This window comes from Barbus barbus (genome assembly GCF_936440315.1).
Source record: "Barbus barbus genome assembly, chromosome: 24".
NCBI classification, from domain to species: Eukaryota; Metazoa; Chordata; class Actinopteri; order Cypriniformes; family Cyprinidae; genus Barbus; species Barbus barbus.
In genome coordinates this window covers 25,747,983-25,769,858 of record NC_136752.1, presented here as the reverse complement: position 1 = coordinate 25,769,858, position 21,876 = coordinate 25,747,983, and the positions used below count along the sequence as shown (strand labels likewise).

At 36.1% G+C, this 21,876-nt stretch overlaps 1 protein-coding gene across 1 annotated transcript in view; it reads left to right on the top strand.

The window, feature by feature from the left end:
- LOC306844292 (kelch-like protein 29) overlaps positions 1 to 21,876 on the top strand; it is a 225,573-nt gene that overhangs the window by 185,105 nt on the left and 18,592 nt on the right. The window contains exons 9-10 of the mRNA XM_079376299.1: positions 16,176 to 16,358; positions 16,708 to 16,888. Of these exons, the coding sequence (XP_079232425.1) occupies positions 16,176 to 16,358; positions 16,708 to 16,888 (364 nt within the window). The remainder of the gene's footprint in view (positions 1 to 16,175; positions 16,359 to 16,707; positions 16,889 to 21,876) is intronic.

Sequence of the window (21,876 nt, the reverse complement as noted above, 5' to 3'; positions counted from 1 at the left end):
AAAAGTTTTTGTTTGCATAATATGTGTGTATTTTGTGTATATTTATGTATATATAAATACACACACATACAGTATATATTTTGAAAATATTTACATGTATTTACATGTTTATATTTATATTCATAGAATTTAAATTATAAATAAATATATTTAATATATAAACATAACATATTTTTCTGAAACATATGATTGCATGTGTGTGTGTATTTATATATGCATACATATATACATATTATACATATATTATGTAAACAAAAACTTTTATTTTGGATGCAATTAATCATTTGACAGCACTAATTTTTATATATAGGTTTCATTTATGTTTATTAAAATTTTTTTTTAGGTCTTTTAGTACTTCAACTATTTCAGTTCCAAGGCAACATTTCCAAAAAGTTGTTTAGTTTTTTTCTTCTAATATTTATATTTTATTTTGCTCTAGCTTAAACTTAAACATTTATTTATTTAGTAGTATTGTCACCGAATGCTTTATATTTATTTATTTTAAAATTATTTAGATTTGTTTTTCTTTGTGTGTGTATTTCTATTTGCACACACAATTTATTGTAAATTTGAATTAGCTTTTTACATTTGATTTGTAGTTTTAAAAATGTACTTTTTCAAATTTGTATTAACTGTAAATATTTCTAAATAGCTTTAATTAATTTTTCAGTTTTTATTTGAGTAATTTTAGTAGTTCAACTTATTTATTTCAGTTCCAAGGCATCATTTCAAAAGTTGACTTGTTCATCTAGTATTTGTATTTTATTCCAGGTTAATTTTTTTATTATCTACAACGATTTTGAATAGTTTTAGTTTTAGTTAACAATAACAACACTGATGGAGAAGCAAGAACACGGATATTTTTTAAAATATCATTTGTTTAATAAAGGAAAATGTATAAACTATTACTTCTATATGTGATCAAACTTACAATTTTTATATTAGTGAGCAATAAAACTGGCATAAAATTGCAGACTTTATTGCCATATGTATTGATGGAAGGACCTGAGTCGTATCTAGAGACCAGAATATCAGAGAGATTTGAGAATTTTTGATTTAAAACTTTGAAGCAACCACATAGCAACTCTCCAGTCTATACTAATACATACTGTATACTTTACATTCTCTGATGAATATTTTGCAGTCAGCACATTTTTGAGGGATTATTTATTATTTCATGGGTTTCCAAGAACTGTCCTATTATTTGCATTGAATGCAGTGCTAGTTGCTTTGGATGAAAGCATTTATAAATGTCTAATTCTGAAGCTGTTTATATGCACATTCTCATTCGCTAGGAGTTGGAATGACATTTGTTCTGATAATTAGTCTTAGTCTTTTGATTTGCCCTTATAGTGATTCATGCGTTTTCTAGCTGTGGTGACCTATTGTAAACATGAAATGTAATTTATGTGAGGAAGACGTCAATATTATCTTCCAAATGGTAATTAATCTACACAGAACATAACTCAAACTCCAATGCAAAGGTATAAACATTCAAAATCATCTGGATTCAGTGCACAGACAGTGCTGTTTATGTGTCTTATCACTGCATCAAGCACACCATAAATCTTGTTTCGAACAATAGCTGAGTAGTTTCACTCCATTACTTTGTGGCTTCATAAAAGCCAGTATTGCAAGAGATGGTGTCGATACAAAGATTTACAGTGCATTTTATTTGTGCTTTCTGCTGAGTTAAGCTCGCTACAGGTGGAGAAATCAGACTCAGTGCTTGTGCTGTATAAATATGAATGCAACAACCTGTTAATACGGATGCCAGAATAAATAAGCCGATTATTTGTGGTGTAAAACAGGGCTGAGAGTTTTAGCTTGGGTTTTATTATTTTTGTGTCTAAAGATTAGACATTACAGAAGTCATTTTCAATCATTTACACTTTACTATTTTAAAGATTTTTTATGTTTTTGCAAAAATTCATTTATGTTCTCCAAGGCTGCAAAAATGCCGTAAAAATATTAAATATTACAATTTAAAATAACTGTTTTCTATTTAGATATGTAATTTATATTGGATGAAAATATAAATTTCTTTAAAAAAAAAAATCTTACTGACCCCAAAGTTTATTAGGTGATGTACATGCTTTGCAAACTGTTAAATGCATTATTGAAGTCACGGTATGCAGGTTACCCTCCAGGCCACATCTTGGACCTGTCTGATATTTTATTATAGTCGTCTGGTAACCCTGTCACTAAGTGAGTTGCATTTCTCTTGTGCTGTCATGTCATTTCTGTGCTGTACGTCTGCTGCTGTCGACTAATTAGCTCCCGTTTCAGAATCCATTCACAAAGCTTTGACACACTTTATTGAGGTCACCTCTTCGAAGTGCAACATTCAATCGGCTGCTGGCGTGCGGCAGAAGAAGTCAAAGGTATTGGATTGTGCTGATTTGACACTCAGCCCAGTCCTTTACAGACCACAAATCGCATTTACCGACTCATTTCTCTAACTGCTTTTATCGCCTAAGCAGCAGCTTGAAGGCAAGGACGGAAGGGTGGCGTTTTGCAGTATGTCTGCGTTTGTTTAATTGATTTAGTCGTGCGATGACTGGAGGGCCAACATCATTGCTTTCTGCGTCTCACCTTCAGTGCAGGGTCCAGTCGGTTTAATTAGTCTCTTTCTCTGATAAAGTGCAGCGTCTCTGCAGATGCCTGTGGATGTTACTGAAGCGGATTTGAAGAACTGACTATTGCATCAAAATTGGTGGTTTGTTCATTTTGCTGTGTAATTGACCGTTCGCAAAGAGCTTGATTGACAGGCGATCTGACCAATCAGAACGCAGAGATTATGTGCCACCTCTTGCCCGACAGCTATGACAGGTCTCCATACAAATACATGTTAAAACGGGGTAAAAAAGATTTAAACTTTTTCAAAATAGCAAAATATATAAATGTGCTGTTGTTGGTTGCCACGGTAACGGTAATAAGCTAAGGTAGTAAGCTAAAGTTAAATGCTGAGTGTTAAATAATAAATTAATATGTTAAAACGTGTGCTCTTATCATTCTGTGGACAAAATCCCCTGAACTTCCGTTACCAGGGAAACAGCTATTTCCAAAAGCGGCACCTAGTCACTGTAAAAAATGATATGATGAAAAAGTCATGACAACTTATGTTTTAAAGCTACTTTAACTCATAAAAATAATTTAAGCAATTTCAACTTTTTTTTTTTATAAGTTATACTAGATTGAACTTGATTTAAGTCAGTTTAATGTTATTGGAATTCAAGGAGACCAATTGAATTCATTGAACTTAACATTTTAAGTTCTAACGTATTGGCACTAACCGGCCAGATCAAATTTGTACATGGAATTCAAAATCAAGAGTCCTTTCCACCATTAGACTCATGTTTAATAAAGACATCGCAGTGCAACATCAAACAAGGAGACGCGTGCAGAATAAACAGCGCACTAACTAACGTTAAATCGCGGAGGAATTTCAGATGAACAACTCATGAACTCGAAGCTGTCCGTTGGGCTGGTGTGAAGAAGCAGCAAGCACATCAACATGTTGTGGATAAGGTGAGTGAATGCTTGTGTTGTGTAACATGATTTTGGAGAGATTATTGTTCATTCTAGCAAAGCAGAGTATGTTATGTTCTGTCATATTTTTTCCGAAGTGTGTTTACCTTTCAAGTTTTACATTTAATAAGGTGGCCGCTCTGCTGTGCTGCATTAGCGCTGCAGTTGTAATGTAACAAGTCCCATCTGAAACAGGTTTGTTTCTCCATCTATTAAACATCGTTAAAATTGGCGATTTGAGCGATTATAGGAGTATTTTACCGTTAAAGTCAGTATCGGTTGGCTATGCTGATCAGGCTCTGCATTTTCGCATCTGCAGATCATATGCGCGTTTGTCCTCGGGGTTCCCCCCCCACATCAGGATTTCTGATCGTAAGTATTCAACATGTTGAATATTTACGATTCGCGATCGGGGCGCCTCCGACATTCTTCCGAGCAGATTCAGTCACTCTTAACACACCTCACACCACAGGAAAATCTGATAAGATAATCTTTAGAACCACTGAGATAATCCGGACATTACCTAGGGTTGTCGGAAGGGGAGAAATCGGCCCAAAATCAGCCCGATTATCTTGTGGTCTGTACCCAGCATCATTGCTTTCATTTATAGTCGTCAGAAATCCAAACCATTACCACACTTCTAATTTGACTGGTCATCATCAATTTACCCTATCACTTCAGCAGCCGTTCCTGTTTAAAATATGTATCGTGATTTGTGTAATGTCTCAATTGTCTTGAATCATCACATATTTGCATCGGTTTTCAACCGAGTACAAACTTTAAACCAGAGGTGTCCAAACTCGGTCCTGGAGGGCTGGTGTCCTGCAGAGTTTAGCTACAACTTGCCGCAACTCACCTGCCTTGGGTGCCCAGTAAGACCATAGTTAACTGATTCAGATGTGTAGGACAGTGACCCTCAGAGCAGGTTTGGACACCCCTGCTTTAAACCATCACTTTTTTGTTATTCAAAATATTGAATTATTATATTTCTTGTGTTTTTGAATCAAAGTATTTGTGTATATTGAAGTTTATCAGTGTATAGAGTATATAGAACAACCAAATTTTTACTTGACCTATTTTCTGATTTTAAAGGCTCATGGTGAGACACTCGAGAAGGGAATGCAAGGTGGCCTCCTAATACGAAGACTACGCTGGTGCACCTTTCTCCTGCAGTGAAAACAGTACACAACCTGTTTTAATATTAAAAACCTGTTTGTAAACACTGCAAGAATAAAAATAAATATATGTTGTTTCATCTGTTTTATCTGTTTAAAATAAAGTTTCCATTATCATAAGTTGAAAATTAACGTTAAAACTTTTTTAACTTAATTTAATAAGTTGAAACAGAAAATATTGGAAAGTCAAATGAACTTAACTAAAGCAACTCGGCACTAAGCAAGAATTAAAATCGTTAGTTGATATGACTTGTGCTTTTAAGTTGATATAACCACAAAACTTAAGTTTTTAAGTTGAAATGGGTGAAAACTTTTTACAGTTTAGTGGCAAAGAATGAATTTGCATTTTCATTTAGACCAACGCGATAATCAATTTTTCCCAGGTCAAGTGGGTGGGCAATATGCTAATGTTTCATGTTGACATCAACATGAAACGGCTCGGGATTCGTTTAATGATTAAGAGTCGACTCTTTCTTTTGAGAGACAATAACTTTATACACGGTGCACTTTCAGATTTAAAACTTTTCAGGATGTTTTCATTCACTTAGAGATGTGGTAGACACTGGATGAAAGGTCATTTTCAAAAATCCATAATAGGGGCACTTTAAGTTTAATAACATTTTTCCATTTAGAGCTCTTTTGTGAAAAGGACCCATTGTGGAAAATCAGCTCCGGCAGTTTAAGAAGTTGTACTGTTGGTAGAAAAGCTCCTGTTGGAGTTTAAACAGCATTTTTGCGTTCACACTGTATGTGGGTCTGGGTTTTACACACTATTCAGAATTAAACTGCAAATGCAATTTGATTTGAAGTAGAATTAAGGTTGCAAATAGGATGGAAAATGGAAGAATTTAAATATAAGGATGTCGAATTTAATTGTATTAAGTTTATATAAGTTATGTAAGTTTTTTTTTATTATTATTTGTAGTTTTATAATAATTTTATAAATGCTGACTTTACCAAGTTTGAAGGTTTATAGGCCTCCTATAATGCCGCCTTTAGAAATTAGTTTGTTTTATATTTCTTCATAGTTATTAACCCTTTAGAACCTGAATCTAAAATGGGTCGCTTTTGCTTCCGCACATAAGATGCTATTCTGAAAAATCCCGCTTCTTCCATGTCTCATCAAAAATCGTCACAGTTGCTCTTCTGCTGTATACTCCTCTTCTGCCATATTTTTGTTCATTTTTGTAATGATTTTTGCACTCAAATGGATCTCAACTCAAAGGTTGAAGAGTTACTGTAACATGAATGCAGCTTGTTTGCATGTTGGTGATGACACAGCCAGTTTCAAAGGGTTAAATTAAGTTTTTATAGACCAAAGTAGAACACTTTCCAAAATTTTACCGTATTGACCCGTCATATAAGATGATCCTGATTAGAAGATGACCTCCCTTTTTCAATATGTACCTTTTGGAAAAGGCTATTTGAAAACCAAATCTTGTGTTTTATTAAGAAAAACGTTTTTTTCTTAAATAATTTTCAATATTGCATATTTTTTTCCTATTTTAATTTTTGTTTTGAATGTATGGTAAATACTGGTAAAATGTACCAACAATCACATCACACTTTTTGATATACCATTAAAATAACAGGTAGTCCATCTGAATTATATAACAATTAGGCTATCCATCTCATAGTAGCCTAGCGAAATTTCATTAACAGTAGAAGTGAAATCTTATTGTAGCCTGCAAATCTGGGTAGGCAAATCTTACATTTTAAAATCACTTACAGAGGAAGTTTGTTCCCATCAGGCTAACATGACAATCACGACTCGTGCCGCTGAAAGCTTTTCTTTCTCTTCTGTTTTCACTCGCGATCTTCTAACATTATTACGACACACATTACATTACGTATTTCTTGGCACACTCGTTTTATGTGTTTGGCGCCACCTATTGTTGTAGGTGTATTATAGACATGTCAAAGTCTAGAACCTGAATATAAGACGACTGCGTTTTTTCAGATGTAGTTCCAAGAAAAACAACATTGTCTTATATTCGGGTCAATACGGCAAATTTAAAAATGCAATTTACTTGTCATTCCCATTCAACTTCCAAGTGTGACCATTCGAATTTAAAATGAAATTCAAACTCGTGAATTGAAAGAGAGCCAATTCTTCAATTTGCACAGTTCTAGTGTGAATGTAACTGTAGCAATTAACCATCATTCCCAACCCCTTTGTGACCGTTGCATCAAAATTGGTGGTTTGCTCATTTTACAAACCACCATAATAATTTAATTTCCTGTTCACATGTCTTTTGTTGGATTAATCCGTCCTAGAGAATGGAAATGATAAATGTGTCAGCGCTAATCATAACATTTCGCTCGGTACATTTCAGCTGTTGATTGCTTTTCCGTCGTCTACTGTAGCTGGATGAAATTTACATTTTGAAGTGGATGATTTTGCGGCTGTGTTTGGCTCAGTGGGCCTGCAGTATTTAAAATTCCCCTGTCAGGGAATTTTTGCCACACTTAATGCGGCCATATTCGAGTATGACTAACATTTTTGGTTGCTAAACTATTAAATAAGTCACTGCTGTTAAGAGACGGATAGATAATGTATGCGGCACTGCTCTGCAAGGAGGAATTCTCTCTCCCGAGCACAAAGCTCACTCAGAATCATGTCTTACTTCCTGTCCGGGAGCTATTTCTCTTGTTGCAAAGGGCAGCAGCGTGCCGTTTGATTGCTGCTCGGGTCCCTTGTAAATGACAGCTCGCAGTGCGGTGGACTCTGAGTTTATGTGCAGATATTGTGCCTGAAGTTGGAGCTGCTCTTAGTCTCGGCTTTAGACAGCTCGCCTGCGGACCGTAAATTTAACAGCGTTTTTCCATTTAGAGCTCATTTGTGAACAGGACCCATTGTGGAAAATCAGCTCCGGCAGTTTAAGAGGTTGTAATGTTGGAGGAAAAGTTCTTGTTTGAGCTTAAACAGCATTTTGGTGTTCACAATGTATGGGAGTTATGCACTATTCAGTATTGAATTGTCGACACCTTTTGAATTCTAATTCAGTCCCTGATTTTCAATTTAAATTGAGATAGCAGACAGAGTGCAGAATTGTAATTCAAATTTCAAATGTATTATTTTTTTTAATTTATAATGTTATAATTATACTATATAATTATTTATTTTTTAATAACTAAATATTTGAAGCAAAGTCAGTTTGTAGGTCTGACAGATGTTTAAAATACCACCTATAGAAATGTATTTGATATCTTTCATTATATTCTTTAAATACATTTTTTTGAAAGATTACTTCAGTTCCCATTATGTGTTTAAAAATGCAGTGGGCCCTTTTTACAGACTGTGATGATATGTTATTTATTATATTTTCAAGTAGCAAAACTAGTAAATGCTGCTGCATGAGTGTTTATAATACAAAGGCTGAGGGAGTGATGGTAAAAATTTTTCCTTTCTTGTTTTGAATAACGTAATCAGTCACTCAGTATTTCATTGAAATTTGAAAACGGTCAATTGAGTAAATAATTTTTCCTGTGATTCTAATTCAAATTCCAATGTGTCTTCCTTTAAATGTGGCCAATTCCAAACAAATTCACACTCTTGAGTTGAAAGAGAGCCAGTTCTTCAGCTCCGGTGTGAATGTTCCTGTAGCACAGATAAAAGAGGGAAAACTTTTGCAGTCTTACTGCAATTAAATGTGTGAAAAGTGGCTGTTGAAGGAGCACATCTTTCCCTTGGTACTTAGAAATGAGTCAATTTTCAATAATTGATTTTTAAGTTATTTAATTTGGTCTCCCTAAAGCCTTAAATGATTGGTTGAAATTCTCAGTGTGATTCATATGCATGAGAAAATAGCAAGCGTTTCTCAAAACGGCAGGATTGGCTGGCTTTACTCAAGCAGGTTATATGAGTTCACTGAGAATTAAAGTCATGTTTATGGTAATACAGTATGTTAAGTTCCCTGGCTCCCAGGTGTTTTGCATTTATTTCCCAGACTGTTACAATGAGGGCTTTTGATTTGCCAGGTTGGCAAAGCTTGTGGCATCAAATCTTAGCAAGACAGTCAAGTGGTTTTTGAGGCACACACCTGTAGATTATGCTGTCTCTCAGTGTTATAATCTATTTCAGAGGTACCCCTTACCCAGATTTACCCCTTTACTCGTGTAAATGTCACATGGAAGAAGCAAACCATGGTTGGTTTATATTTCCTTTATACTGTACCTGTATACATACTCTGCCTGAATGGAATAGTTCACCCAAAATGAAGTTTCTGTTATCATTTCAAACCTGTATGACTTCATTTGCTATCCCTATCCCTTTAAAACATTATTTACCAGTCCATCCTTAGCAACTGATGTCATTCACCATTTCTTAGAGAAGCCTCTGATATTTTGTAATCTGTTTTTTAATCCATATTTGTTTGTTTTTATGGAAATTATAAAAAAATATGGTTGGTTGGATGGATGGATTGATTGATTTGATTGATTTACATGCTTGCTTACATGTTCACTTAATCTGGATTAAACAGTATGTCAGAACGTCAGTTTTCTGTGTGTGTGTGTGTGTGTGTGTGTATCAAGATAAATCAACATTATATATAACATTTATATTGCGGAAAAATTAAGATTTTTTTAAATATAAGATGAATCAATTTGTACCACCATGAGAACACTTTACTGAAAATCCTGTTGGTAAAGGAAATCTCAAGTCAATTTCTTTACAATATATACATTTTGTCTGAGTTTGCAACTGTAACCAAAGGGGCTTATCAAAGGGTCACTTATTCCTAAACTACTGCAGAACCTGAGCTTGAAACTGTGAGTTGGACAGTCCAGTAAATGCATGATATTCAATAAAAGCTGAGGAGGAGTGAGAGATCGCAAGGTTACGGACAGCTTTAAAGGGCATTTTATTCAACGCATTACTGTTATGTGAGCAAAATGATTTTCATTTTATCCCTAACTACATCATCATCTTCATTCCCAGAAAATGTATTTCCAAGGTAGAGCACTTAATAACTTCTTTAGGCCCGACTTATCCTCTCTTTTCATTTGCGAGGCTTTTTGAGTCGCTCCGGCGGGACTGGATTGAAGGGCAGCTAAATGACAGGGGTAAAAGCCCACACATACAAAGTTCAGACGGTCAGGGACGCCCGCGCCCACAGCGTCACCTGCCTGACACGTCTTTCTGACAAGCGGGTTCAAAGCTGCAATTTATCTCTGCCCACGACCGCAACCGTCGGAGAGTCTCAGAGGAGAGAGAGAACTTCCATTCCTCCGGACTCAAAGACCTCTTCCACATCCAGCTTTTAATGGTCGGGAAGAGCAGGACGAGGGCAATTAGATAGAAACCAAGCCCTGTCCCGGCTGGGGGATCCGGGGTCTCGTTGTAGGCCAAGGTGGTGGCAGATTAGAGCAGGTTTGGGTTTCCTCCCACCGTGAAGGAGAGATTGAGCTCAGGAGGAGAGAAAAACAGACAGTTATTTACCGTCGTTCCCAGCTCTGGATGTTATCATTATCGCTCTTTAGCTCGGTGGGGGATGGGAGCTACCTGGCCGCCCTGACATCCCGTCTGGCAAACCGTTATTTACCGATGGCAGCCGCTGAGCCAATGCCATAGATAGGACTCATTAAGGGGAAGTGAGGCGGAAGAGACGGGTGTGATTGTCCTGTGGGAGGCTGTGCACGCCAAGCGAGGAGAAGCTCACCTGTCAAAGGTGTGGATCGCTGCTCAACGCATCGACAGAAATGGGGGAAGCGGACAAAGAGGAAAAGTAGATGTAGGAAGTGCTTGCACCGCCCACGTCCAGCTTGATTGACAGGTGCTGGCTAAACTCCTACTGGTCCACTTCCTGTTTACTTCTGTTTTTGTTTACTTTTCTATGACTGAGCTTGATTTAGGCTGTTTGAGTAGAGGTAGCTCGATTAAAATCAGCACATCTCATTAAGGAATGAAACGCTGCTTCAGCAGCACTTTTGAAGGCTGAAAAGGGTCACCTGCTGCTCGAACAGACTCAAACCTCATAGGAAATAAGAAATGGCTGTGGTTGCCCTTTAGGGGTTACAGTGAAATGAATATGCTCGCTGTGACAGTAACTGGAGTGATAGACCTGCCATATATTTTTTTTGTATTTCAGTACATTATAAGGTGTTCACACAGAGAAATTCATTGTCAGTTATACACCGTTTGGGCTCATTCACTCATTCTTTATTATTACTATTTACTAATATTATGAAATAACATGCTTGGAGTTATGACAATTATGTAATGAATCAAAATAATAAATAAAAACAATCATTCAGCTTCTTAAAATAATAATAATAAAAAAAATGTAAACACTTGAAGGACTTCACATGTTTGCTGGACACTTTCCTTCATTGTATGGTCGAACACATGCATTAAAATGAAAATTTCAGTTAAATTTACATTTAAATTAAATGTAAACTATTTATTTTTAAACGATTATTTTTAAAGAAATTTTATCTTTAAACTATTTATTATTATAATTTTTTTTAATAGTTTATTTATATTTATTTATAGGTTGTAAAGGCAAATTTGTGTTTGTCTTCAAATCTAATATTGCACATTTCTGCAAAATGTTTAGAAAATCATATAATTTTATTAAGGGTGCACAAAGTAATATTTAAAATTCCCACTTTTAATGTTTAACTTTTAAAATTCCCAGTTGTGTCTGTATGATTCCTTGCGATTCCTTTTTTGTTTCCTTTTTTACACTATTTTTAAAATGCATTTTGCAAAGGCATGAATGTAAACAAGCTTTTTACAATTATACCGTTGTTAAAAATAGGATGGAGTATTTATTTTTTGTTTTGATTTGACAAAATGCAGACAGTGAAGAAGGGACATTTTACTTCATTTGCACATATTCTGTCTGCTCTACCTGCTTGCCTGAAGGATGCTGAGTGCTTCATTTCCAGCAGATCAGGCAACATATGTTTCAGCAGCAGTCTGGCCCTTCCTCATGTCTCAGTTAAGACAATCCCCTTCACAGTGTATTTTTTTTTTCCTCTCGATTTTTTTTTTTTCTCTTTTCCACTCCAGTTGTGTTTTTACCTGCCCTGGAGAGAAAAGCCAAGATTTAGAAAGAGAGAGAGAGAAATGGAGAAGGAGAAAAAGATGACAATATTGTAAAAGAAGGATGCTGGAGCGGAGAGAAGCCCATGGATCAGGCAGGCGGCTGTTGTCAGGGGAGTGCAGGGGAAGTATTGATTCGGAAAGATGAGCCAGCGGTTAAAAGAAGCTCAAGGATGTCTTCACGTCACTCTCTCACTTTCCTCTGCTCACTCGCCGCCTTTCTTCCTGCACCTTAAACAAAAGCCGGTCTCTACGAGGCGATTTGATGACAAGCCCTGCGCCGGTGTAGACATGATGCAGGAAGTCTGAGCGCTCGAACCCTTACACACACAACACTAGGCTTTCTAAGTGTAAACCTGGATAGAATAACACCGGATGATGCTGGGATTCGTTCATTTTCCTTCTGCGGGAACTTGTTTGTTGAAGATAAATGCAGCAAGGTCCTTGTTAGCCGATTGCCTACTGATCCAATTCAGAGTCCTAAAGCCTCTATGGCCACGTGCACAGTACATTTGTGACCACTGCATTTAAATATGCATTTCTTTATCAAAGTAATATTACAGCAACCAAAGACTGGTTATGTTCGGCAGTTTTAACTAAACCACCATTGACAGAGCTATTGTGTTTGGTTTATGTTTGGAAGGCTGCTTCACACAGTGCACATTTGAACGGTTGCCATGTCCACTTATTATAAGCGACATTTATTAAGCGGTTTTGGGGTATTTGGGCTCAATCCAGTTTATGGAGTTAATAAAGTAGGCAGGTGCAGGTCACTTCTTGTTCTTGGTTATTATTCTAGCAAGATCTGGCAACACTAAAGAGTCAAAACATACCTTCTGATTTCTTGCACCACACATACAGAATAGACACAACTCTGATACGTGTTTAAATATATATCATTAACAGTTCTGGGTAGATTACTTACAAATTGTAGACCATTACTGATTCCAAATTACATTAAAAAAATTGTAGTTAGTAACGTAATCCTTTAAATTACACATTTGAGGTAATATAATCAGACTCGTTTTTGATTACTTTTGACGTAACTTGTTTATCACAATGATTTAAATTATATACATTTGATATACAATTCTTACAACTGATATAGAATTTCTTCGACAACTTCATGATTTGTGGCATCATTTACCAAACAGTCTGAATTACACACCAAAGTTTGAGTATAAATCCTGTAGCATATGCTTAGCTCCATTAATAAACAATTATAGTAATATAATTCCTTATCATAACTGTACAATGTTTATGTTTCCCAAACACGGACTTGCATCCAATGGTGGACACAGGTGTGCATATATTGGCTCAAAAGCAGTGTGTGTGTTAGAACTGAATTTGTTATTACAAATGCTAAACACTTTTGCAATTTCATCTGAGTACTTTACAAAAATGAGAATAGCAGAATAGAGGATCACGGATGAGTGCGCAGGTGCCCATGATGCATTTCATGTAGTGTCGAAGCCAATGCGCCCAGGGCTGTAAGACTCTTGAGGGCATGCAGCCAAACAGATGGTTATGAGTTTAGTTAAGCTCGGATAATTCACTTACACTCTTCATTGGACACACATGCACAGACAGACTCTTCATGTGGGATGTTGGGTAACCTGGATACCAGCTTTTATATAATATATTAGGCGCTGTATTTTAATATTTGTTTCACTTATATTACATATACTGCCATTCAAAAGTTTGGGGTCAGAAAGTTTTTTAACGTTCTCTTAAGTCTCTTTTGATCACCAAGGATGCATTTATTTGATCAAAAATGCATTAAAAACAGTAATATTATGAAATATTATTACCATTTAAAATAGCAGTTTTCTGTTTGAATGTATTTTAAAATGTAGTTTATTCCTGTGATGAAAAGCTGAATTTTCAGCATCATTACTCCAGTCCTCAGTGTCACATGATCCTTCAGAAATCATTCTAATATGCTGATTTGCTGCTTAAGAAACATTTCCGATTATTATCACAGTTCTGCTGCTTAATAGTTTTGTGGATTTGTAATGTTTTGTTCAGGATTGTTTGATTAATAGAAAGTTAAAAAGAACAGCATTTATTTGTAAGTAAAAAAGTATTTTCTGTGACTTTTGATCAATTTAATGTGTCCTGTAAAGTATATTCTTACATTAATTTCTTTAAAAAACAACAAAAAACCCCTCACTTTTTAATAATAGTGTATACAGTGCCCTCCATAAATATTGGAACAGTAAAGACAAAATTGTTCTGTTGGCTGTGGAGTCAAGACATTTACAAATATGATTTTAAAAGATGAATATGAGACAAAACTACAGAATGTCACATTTTATTATTGGGTGATTCAACACATAGATGTTTTACCAGCTAAGAAGTTCAGCACGTTTAGAGTTCATCCCTCTATCTGATGAGAGCATAAGTATTGGAGCAGTTGCCTCACGGGTCTTTCAGTGATCAGCTGTTTCCTGTTGCATTAATTCTTCAGATATTAAAAGCAGGGAATGTGTCGTATCAGTTATATCCATTACTTCTGTATTCTGAATCTTGCAATTGATGATGACACACACAAACCATGATGAAGATGAGGGAGCTGACTTTGAGAGAAAAGCAAGCAATTTGGATGCTAAAAGAAAAGAGGAAGTCAATTAGAGCTATAGCAAAAACAAAGGGCATGGAGAAATCAAGAGTTTGGAAACCACCAGCGACACCAACAACTACCTGATCGGCTGAGAAAACAACAGTAGTTGATGACAGACAAATCATAAAAGCTGTTAAAATGAACCCTAAAAGACGTGTCTGTAAAATCACCAACAACTTCCAGAAAGCTGGGGTGATGCTCTGACAATCTACTGTCCTCAGGAGACTTTGACACAGAATTACAGATGCTACACAGCAAGATGCAAACCTCTGACCAGCACCAAAAATAGAAAGGCAAGATTAGAGTTTGCAAAAAAGCACAAAGGTGAGCCAGAAGAGTTTTGGAACTGTGTTTATGGACCGATGAGACAAAGATGAACCTTTATCTAAGTGATGGGAAAGCAAAAATGTGGAGAAAAAAAGGGAACTGCAAATGATCCCAAGCATACAGCCTCATCTGTAAAGCATGGTGGAGGTGGTGTCATGGCATGGGCATGCATGGCTGTCTCTGGAACAGGCCCTCTCAACTTTACTGATGACTTAATGTATGATGACAGTAGCAGAATGAATTTGGAAGGGTACAAAACCATCTTGCCTACCAATATTCAAGAAAATGCCACCAGATTCATTGGGAAGTGCTTCATATTGCATCAGGACAATGACCCAAAACACCCTGCCAGTTCAGTCAAGGAATTTATAAGGGCAAAGAAATGGAAAGTCTTAGATTGCCCAAGTCAATCTCCAGATTTAAATCTGATTGAACATGAATTTCCCCAGCTGAAGAGGAGAGTAAAGGCAGAAACTCCCCAAAACAAGCAACAATTGGAATCGGCTGCATTAAAGGCTGGGAAAGTATTTCAAAGGATGAGACCAAGAGTCTGGTGATGTCTATGGGTCACAGACTCACTGCTGTGATTGTGTGCAAGAGATCTGCAACTAAATAATAGCTTTTAATCTTTTATATCTGCCTTATGATCAACTGTCCCAATACTTATGCTCACATCAATGAGTGGGATGAACTCTAAAAGTGCTGTTCTTTTTATTTGGTAAAACATGTATGTGTTGAAACGGCTAATAATAAAATGTGACATTCTGTAGTTTTGTCTCATATTCATCTTTTAATCATATTTGCAAATGTCTTGACTCCACAGCCAACAGAGCAATTTTCTCTTTACTGTTCCAATATTTATGGAGGGGACTGTATATCTTAATATTTTGGCACCAATATATTTGCCTTTTTGTATTTTGTCAAGTTTTATTATTATTATATGTATTTAGGATGCTGAAAATGCCTGCTGTGAAATCAGCTTCAGAAATGCACATGAATAGTTCAGAAAGTGTTTAAAACGTCATTGAGTATGGAATTTAATTTCCCACAAATTTTCTTCTTGTTTTAAGCATAAAGCTCAGTAGTTTTATATGTGTAATAAATGTATATATACATTGCTTTTTTTTAAAAAAGGTTTTATATCTTATACAATTTTACAGTTTTAATGATGTCTAGTTATTTTTTACTTGAAAACAAGACAACAATTTTTTTTTTCTTCTTGCAGTGTGCCTTTATTTGGTTTTGTAGTGCAGCTCTCTAGGTTTTAGATTCTCACATAAGATAGCTGCAATGTGAAACGGCGTGGAGGAGCAGCAATCTTCTTTGGGGGTCCCTGCAGTCCATCAATCCGCCATGAAGAATAACTGCACTCCCAGCCTTTGTCAGGCTCTCTATTTCAACACATCGACACGGCCACCGCAGGGGCCATCAAGTACTCATATATTTGTATCGTCTCTCTAACCCGCAGGTGTAGCAGAGGTGATTGTGTTGGTGGGAGGAAGGCAGGCGATCGGTATGAACCAGCGCTCTCTGACGGCCGTCACCTGCTTCAACCCGCAGAACAGCAAATGGTATCCTCTAGCCAGCCTTCCGTTCTACGACCGCGAATTCTTCAGCGTCATCTCTGCCGGGGACAATATTTACCTGTCAGGTACGTCAGATTTTGGAGGGAAGGTCGTATATCAACTCCGTGGTCACTTCCCAGACTGTTTTTGCAATGATTTGATGAAGGATCACCAATGTGGTCACATTAATCTGCATCCACTGACCCGTAATATCAAAACATCTATTGGTCTCCATGCCAGATAAATGCAACAAATCCTTTATCAAGGTCATGTTTCCGTCCAGCTTATTTTGGTACTTTCTGAGGTAGTTTTACAAGTGTTGGTGTCCGTGCGGCATCGGTAAACAGTAAATTTATTCCCAGATTTTTTCAGAGCATTTTCAACATTGACTTTGTGCAATGTCAAAGGCGTGATGGTGCGTGGTCTTGTTTCCAGGTGGTACGGAGTCAGGGGTGACAGTGGCAGATGTGTGGTGCTACATGTCACTTCTGGACAATTGGAACCTGGTGTCCCGGATGACTGTCTCTCGCTGCAGGCACAACAGCTTGGTGTACGATGGGAAACTCTACGCTATCGGAGGACTCGGGGTGGCTGGAAACTTGGACCATGTGGAAAGGTAATTTGTCCTGCAGTTAACTAGCTCGGGGGAAAATGAATGCACAGATGCATTGCGATGGTTTTTCAGATGATTCATATTGCGCGTGTACACTCAGAGCTGGAGGAGATTTGGCTATTCTTAGAAACTAGCAGTGTTATTTTAAAATCATTCATGTTATAGTTTTTTGTTAATATTTTGAATTACATTTTGAGTTTTCATTTTCATTTTAGTATAAGTATTAGTGATTCTGTAGTGTTTTGGTAATGTAGTGGTTGGTGAAAACGGCTCCTGCTTATTAACCTTGAAACCAAAAACAGATTCCCCAACATCAGATATCATCCATAATAAACATTCATGTCATCCTGGAAAATTGTAAGTCAACGTGATTTTAGGTAGAATTTTTGATGAACACATGAAGCTTTTTAGTGCTAAATCACCATAATGAAGAGCGAAGGATTAACATTAGATGTTTAACTGATGTTTTATCTGTATGTTTTATCATTCTAGTGCTGTTACAGAGTCAAACAATCCTCCTATGAACCAGCTAAATGAGATCTTTTTTTTCTAGCAAGCCTTCGTGCTATTCCTCATTAGCAGTACACAAAATGCGTACAAAATCAATTGTGCTGTCAACATTATAATTACAGCTTATGATCAATATCAGTTAGCTTCCACAGTGATTCTTTAATTAACACTCGGAAATTCTCAGTTTAAGAAAAGTTGCTTTCTAATTATCACTTATTTATATTGTTATTTCTATATTTATATTGACATTTATATTACTGAATTGTGAGTGTGTGTGTATGTATGTATGTATGTATATATATATATAATAATTCTCAGTTTAAGAAAAAGTTATTTTCTTTCAAGCTTTTTGCTATTCCTGATTATCATTACACAAAATGTGTACAAAATCAATTGCTCTGTCAACATTCACAATTACAGCTTCAAGATTCAAGATTTTTAATTCGTCACATACACAATTATACAGCTTATGATCAGTTTATGATTAACTCGGAAAGTCCAGCCTGAAGCAAATGCAAAGTCTCCCTGTTGTAATTATGAGCTCATAGTGTCATGCTCATGCACTGAACTCCTGAATACGATCTTTCTGACATGACTTGAGCGCAGCAAAACCAAGAAAACCAACTGGCTATGTGAAGCTCTGCATTATGGGAAATATATGTGCACAACGGTCTCTTCCTCTGCTCATATCTCCTCATGTGAATGTGTTTAACCTCTTGGAGCGAGACTGTGATGCTCCAATTGCGGGCGGCACGAGAGGGCAAGATTAAACGGGGCAATCAAAAAAACATTATGGCCGGTATTAAAGGAGCCCGCCGCAGCTCATTACTGGTCTGAAAGGAGCTCAGGAGTCCCTATCAGCGCATGAGTCTGTCAAAACCAGCCTATAATTTGATATTTCTCTTTAATGTCCATCATATTATGACGCAGCGACTTTCCTCCTGACACCTTTGAGCTTAATAACCCAAAACTTCAGCTGAAGGTTTCCTTCCCTGCCAGAAACGAGCTGCATACGATCATGCCATATGGATTAGTTTATGTATAAAGCCCTGAAGCGTGCCAGACATGTATGTATGTATGTTCAGCTGATAAGCATCCTTCACCCAGCAGAGCACTTCGGTCTGTATGTGTTGCATGTGAAATCGATATCGTAACTCAACTCCTCCTCATTATATTCTCATTATTGTGAGCTTAGCTGAGCGACTGCATGCCGTACCTCAGCGCTCAGTAGCGCCACAGGGATAAACACTTACTTTTGCAAGCATATAGCATGCTATTTGAGTTTTAACAACCTCAACACCTTGAATATTTGATTTGAGTTTGTATCCAGGGCTTTGCAGGTGGGTTATGTTGTAGGGTCTGTACTATACATGAGAGAATGCTAGAATTTGGTCACCAGAGACGAACGAACACTCTTTACACGCCAACTCGTTTTACTTCCCCCGTCATTTACGGCATGTCGATGCTAAACTAACACTGAGATGTGGATGGGTTGATGTTTTAGAGAGATGCTCTGCTGCTTGATTAATGTGAAGGATGTTTAGCATAAAATACTCAGAAGTGTGTGTACTGTATGATGGTTTGATGTTGGATAGGTCTGCAATGACTAATCGATAAAATTGATAGTCGACTAATAATAATGATCAGCAACCAATTTCATTATTGATTAGTGCTTGAACTGTGCATGAGGAATGTCCATCAGCAATATCACTTCAAAGTATTTAATATGTAAGTACAGTAATTACATGCATATGAGTGAACATTTGGACATGCTGAATGTCACAGTTAATTATCAATACATTACTGATGCTGTCATTGATGGCAACTAACAGTAAAAAGTTAAAGTTTTAGTGCTGATTAACCGCATCTAAAATAAAAGATTTTGTTTACGTAATATATGTGCGTATACTGTGTATATTTATTATGTATATATAAATACAAACACATGCATGTATATATTTATGATAAATATGCTATGTTTATATATTAAATCTAAATATATATATATTTAGTTCCATCTTTCTTACCCTCCTTCGAACGGTACGTTTTCATGCGCAGAGCCATGAAATCATTCACGCTCAGAAGCATGTCTTCAGTAAGGCCTGTTCTGCCACCCAGCTTGAGCGCATCGGGCGGCTTCTGTCCCAGGGTCACGCTACTGGCTATGTTGTTGCCATGAAACAGTGTTTAGATTTAATTTCTGATTTTTGTTTGTGCACAGGCAAACTGTTAAGTGCAGTTGATTGCTATTCCAAACCAAATAAAGGCAATGCTTCCCCCACCCCTAAACTCCATTTTGAGTTTAATGAGCTCATATAGATAATACAGCCAAATAGCTCTGGAATATTTTATATAATTGCTGAGTTCATTCAGATAATGAGAGCAACAACACGGAGCATTAGAGCAGAGATTGGTGCATAAAGCATGACCTCACATGCTCTGTGCTGCTGTTTCTAACACTATTAAAATCAAACTCTGCTGCTTGATTTCCTGGGCTGTTTGTGCAGCTGAGGCTTCACATTATTACATGGTTTGTGTTGTTTAATATGCCCTCGTGGTTCTTTTGTTTGCACTTTATATCGTTTTAATTCATGGAAATTAGATGAAATCTCGTATAGATAAAGAACCACTCATATTAAAATAACACATGCAGAAATAAAAAAAGAAAAACGATTGCAAGTATTTCAGGTTTAAATTAATGTGAATACTTTAACTGCTCTCCATTTTTCTTTACCCTTTTAGCCTTCACTAGCTCATTTAAATGGTCCTGAAGTGTGATAAATGAATTTTTAAAGTGCAATTATTTCGTGTAGTTTCTAAATTAATATGAGGTCATTAAACTGCATTCATAATGATTATAAAATGATTAGCAAAAGTAGTTTTAAATGGTGTCTAACTTGTCATACTGTAGGATATGTCAACTTTATAATGTACTGTACAGTAAGGCTGACAAAACAACAATATATATTGTTGTAAATTTATATATTTACATAAAAAATAAATATATATTTAAATTCATAAAGAAATCTATACTTATGTATTTGTTTGTATAAAATGTTCTATATAGTGCGTGCGTGTGTGTACATATATAATATATATTATGTGTATATAATATGATAACCACTTAATTGTTTGAAGTATGTTGACATTAGATAAATTGATAAATATGATTAATTAATTATATATAAAATAATTAATTATATTTCTTAAAAGTAGGGCACAATTTAATAGATTAATATGATTTTTTAATTAAATTTTTTTGCCTGTAACTTGAATTTTGCATAACTTGCAAATTAATAAATTCATGTTTGGATAAAATAATTGCTTGGAAATTAATAAATGTATGCATTGGCAGAAAATGACCAGTACATTTTTTTTTACAGTGTATATAATAAAATGTTTAAAATATACATGTATAATCATGCATCCTGAAAATATTAAATAAATGGGATTTAGTGAATTAGTTTTTTTTTATTTGCTTTCTTTACAAAATATTTAAATTAATAAATAAGTCCTTAATTGAGTAAATTAAGTCCTTAAACCAAGATAAATGTACTTTAAAAGCAGCACTGAAAATCAAAACATATTAATATTTGTTTGAACAGCTTGTATATTGAATGTAAGTGTATTTTGTCTTCCTGCACTGGCAGATTTAATGATACTCTAAAGCAGGGGAGTCAAACTCAGTTCCTGGAGGGCCGGAGCCCTGCAGAGTTTAGATGCAACCCTAATTAAACACACCTGATCCAGCTAATCAAGTCATTTAGACTTATTTGAAAACTACATGGTTTGCGTGTTGGAGCAGGGTTGGAACTAAACTCTGCAGGGCTGCGGCCCTCCAGGAACTGATTTGACTCCCCTGTTCTAAAGTCTTCATATCGTATGCTACCTTGTTTCTAATGCACATTACATTTGTTTCAAGGATTTGAGGCAGTTTAAATGCAAATAAGAACAGAAGTTTTTGCAAAGTGTATATACAGTAGTGCACATAGTAAAATGTACTGTTGTTTTGTTGAGGGAGATGCTTCACTGGTAGTCCCATGACTAATATACAGTAAGTCTGTACTCCATTAGACACCATCTCAGGTGTGACAAATGAATGGATGGCCAGGCATCTCATGCCGGCTGGCCTCAGAAAAGCTTTATGCTCCGAGATGAGAGATCCCCCCCGAGGGTCCATTCACTTCCAGGCTGTCCGGGCCAATGCTCAGCATCCCTCCACAGAAACACTTTGACAGTAATCCTGTACCTATTGTCCTGTAACCCAAAGAAGCTGTCAGGCCCTTCAGTGCACCCTACTGAGCTTAGAAACACTTTATTCCACACAAATGGATGCACACTGGACTTTGGGCACATTTTGAACCCTTTTAGTATTTCAATTTAAACTAAATGAATGTGCGAAGTATTGCATTTTTCACTTAGTGGTTGTAGTTTTACGGCTATTTTTATTTTTTTTTATCATAAGTAAAATAAAACTAAAT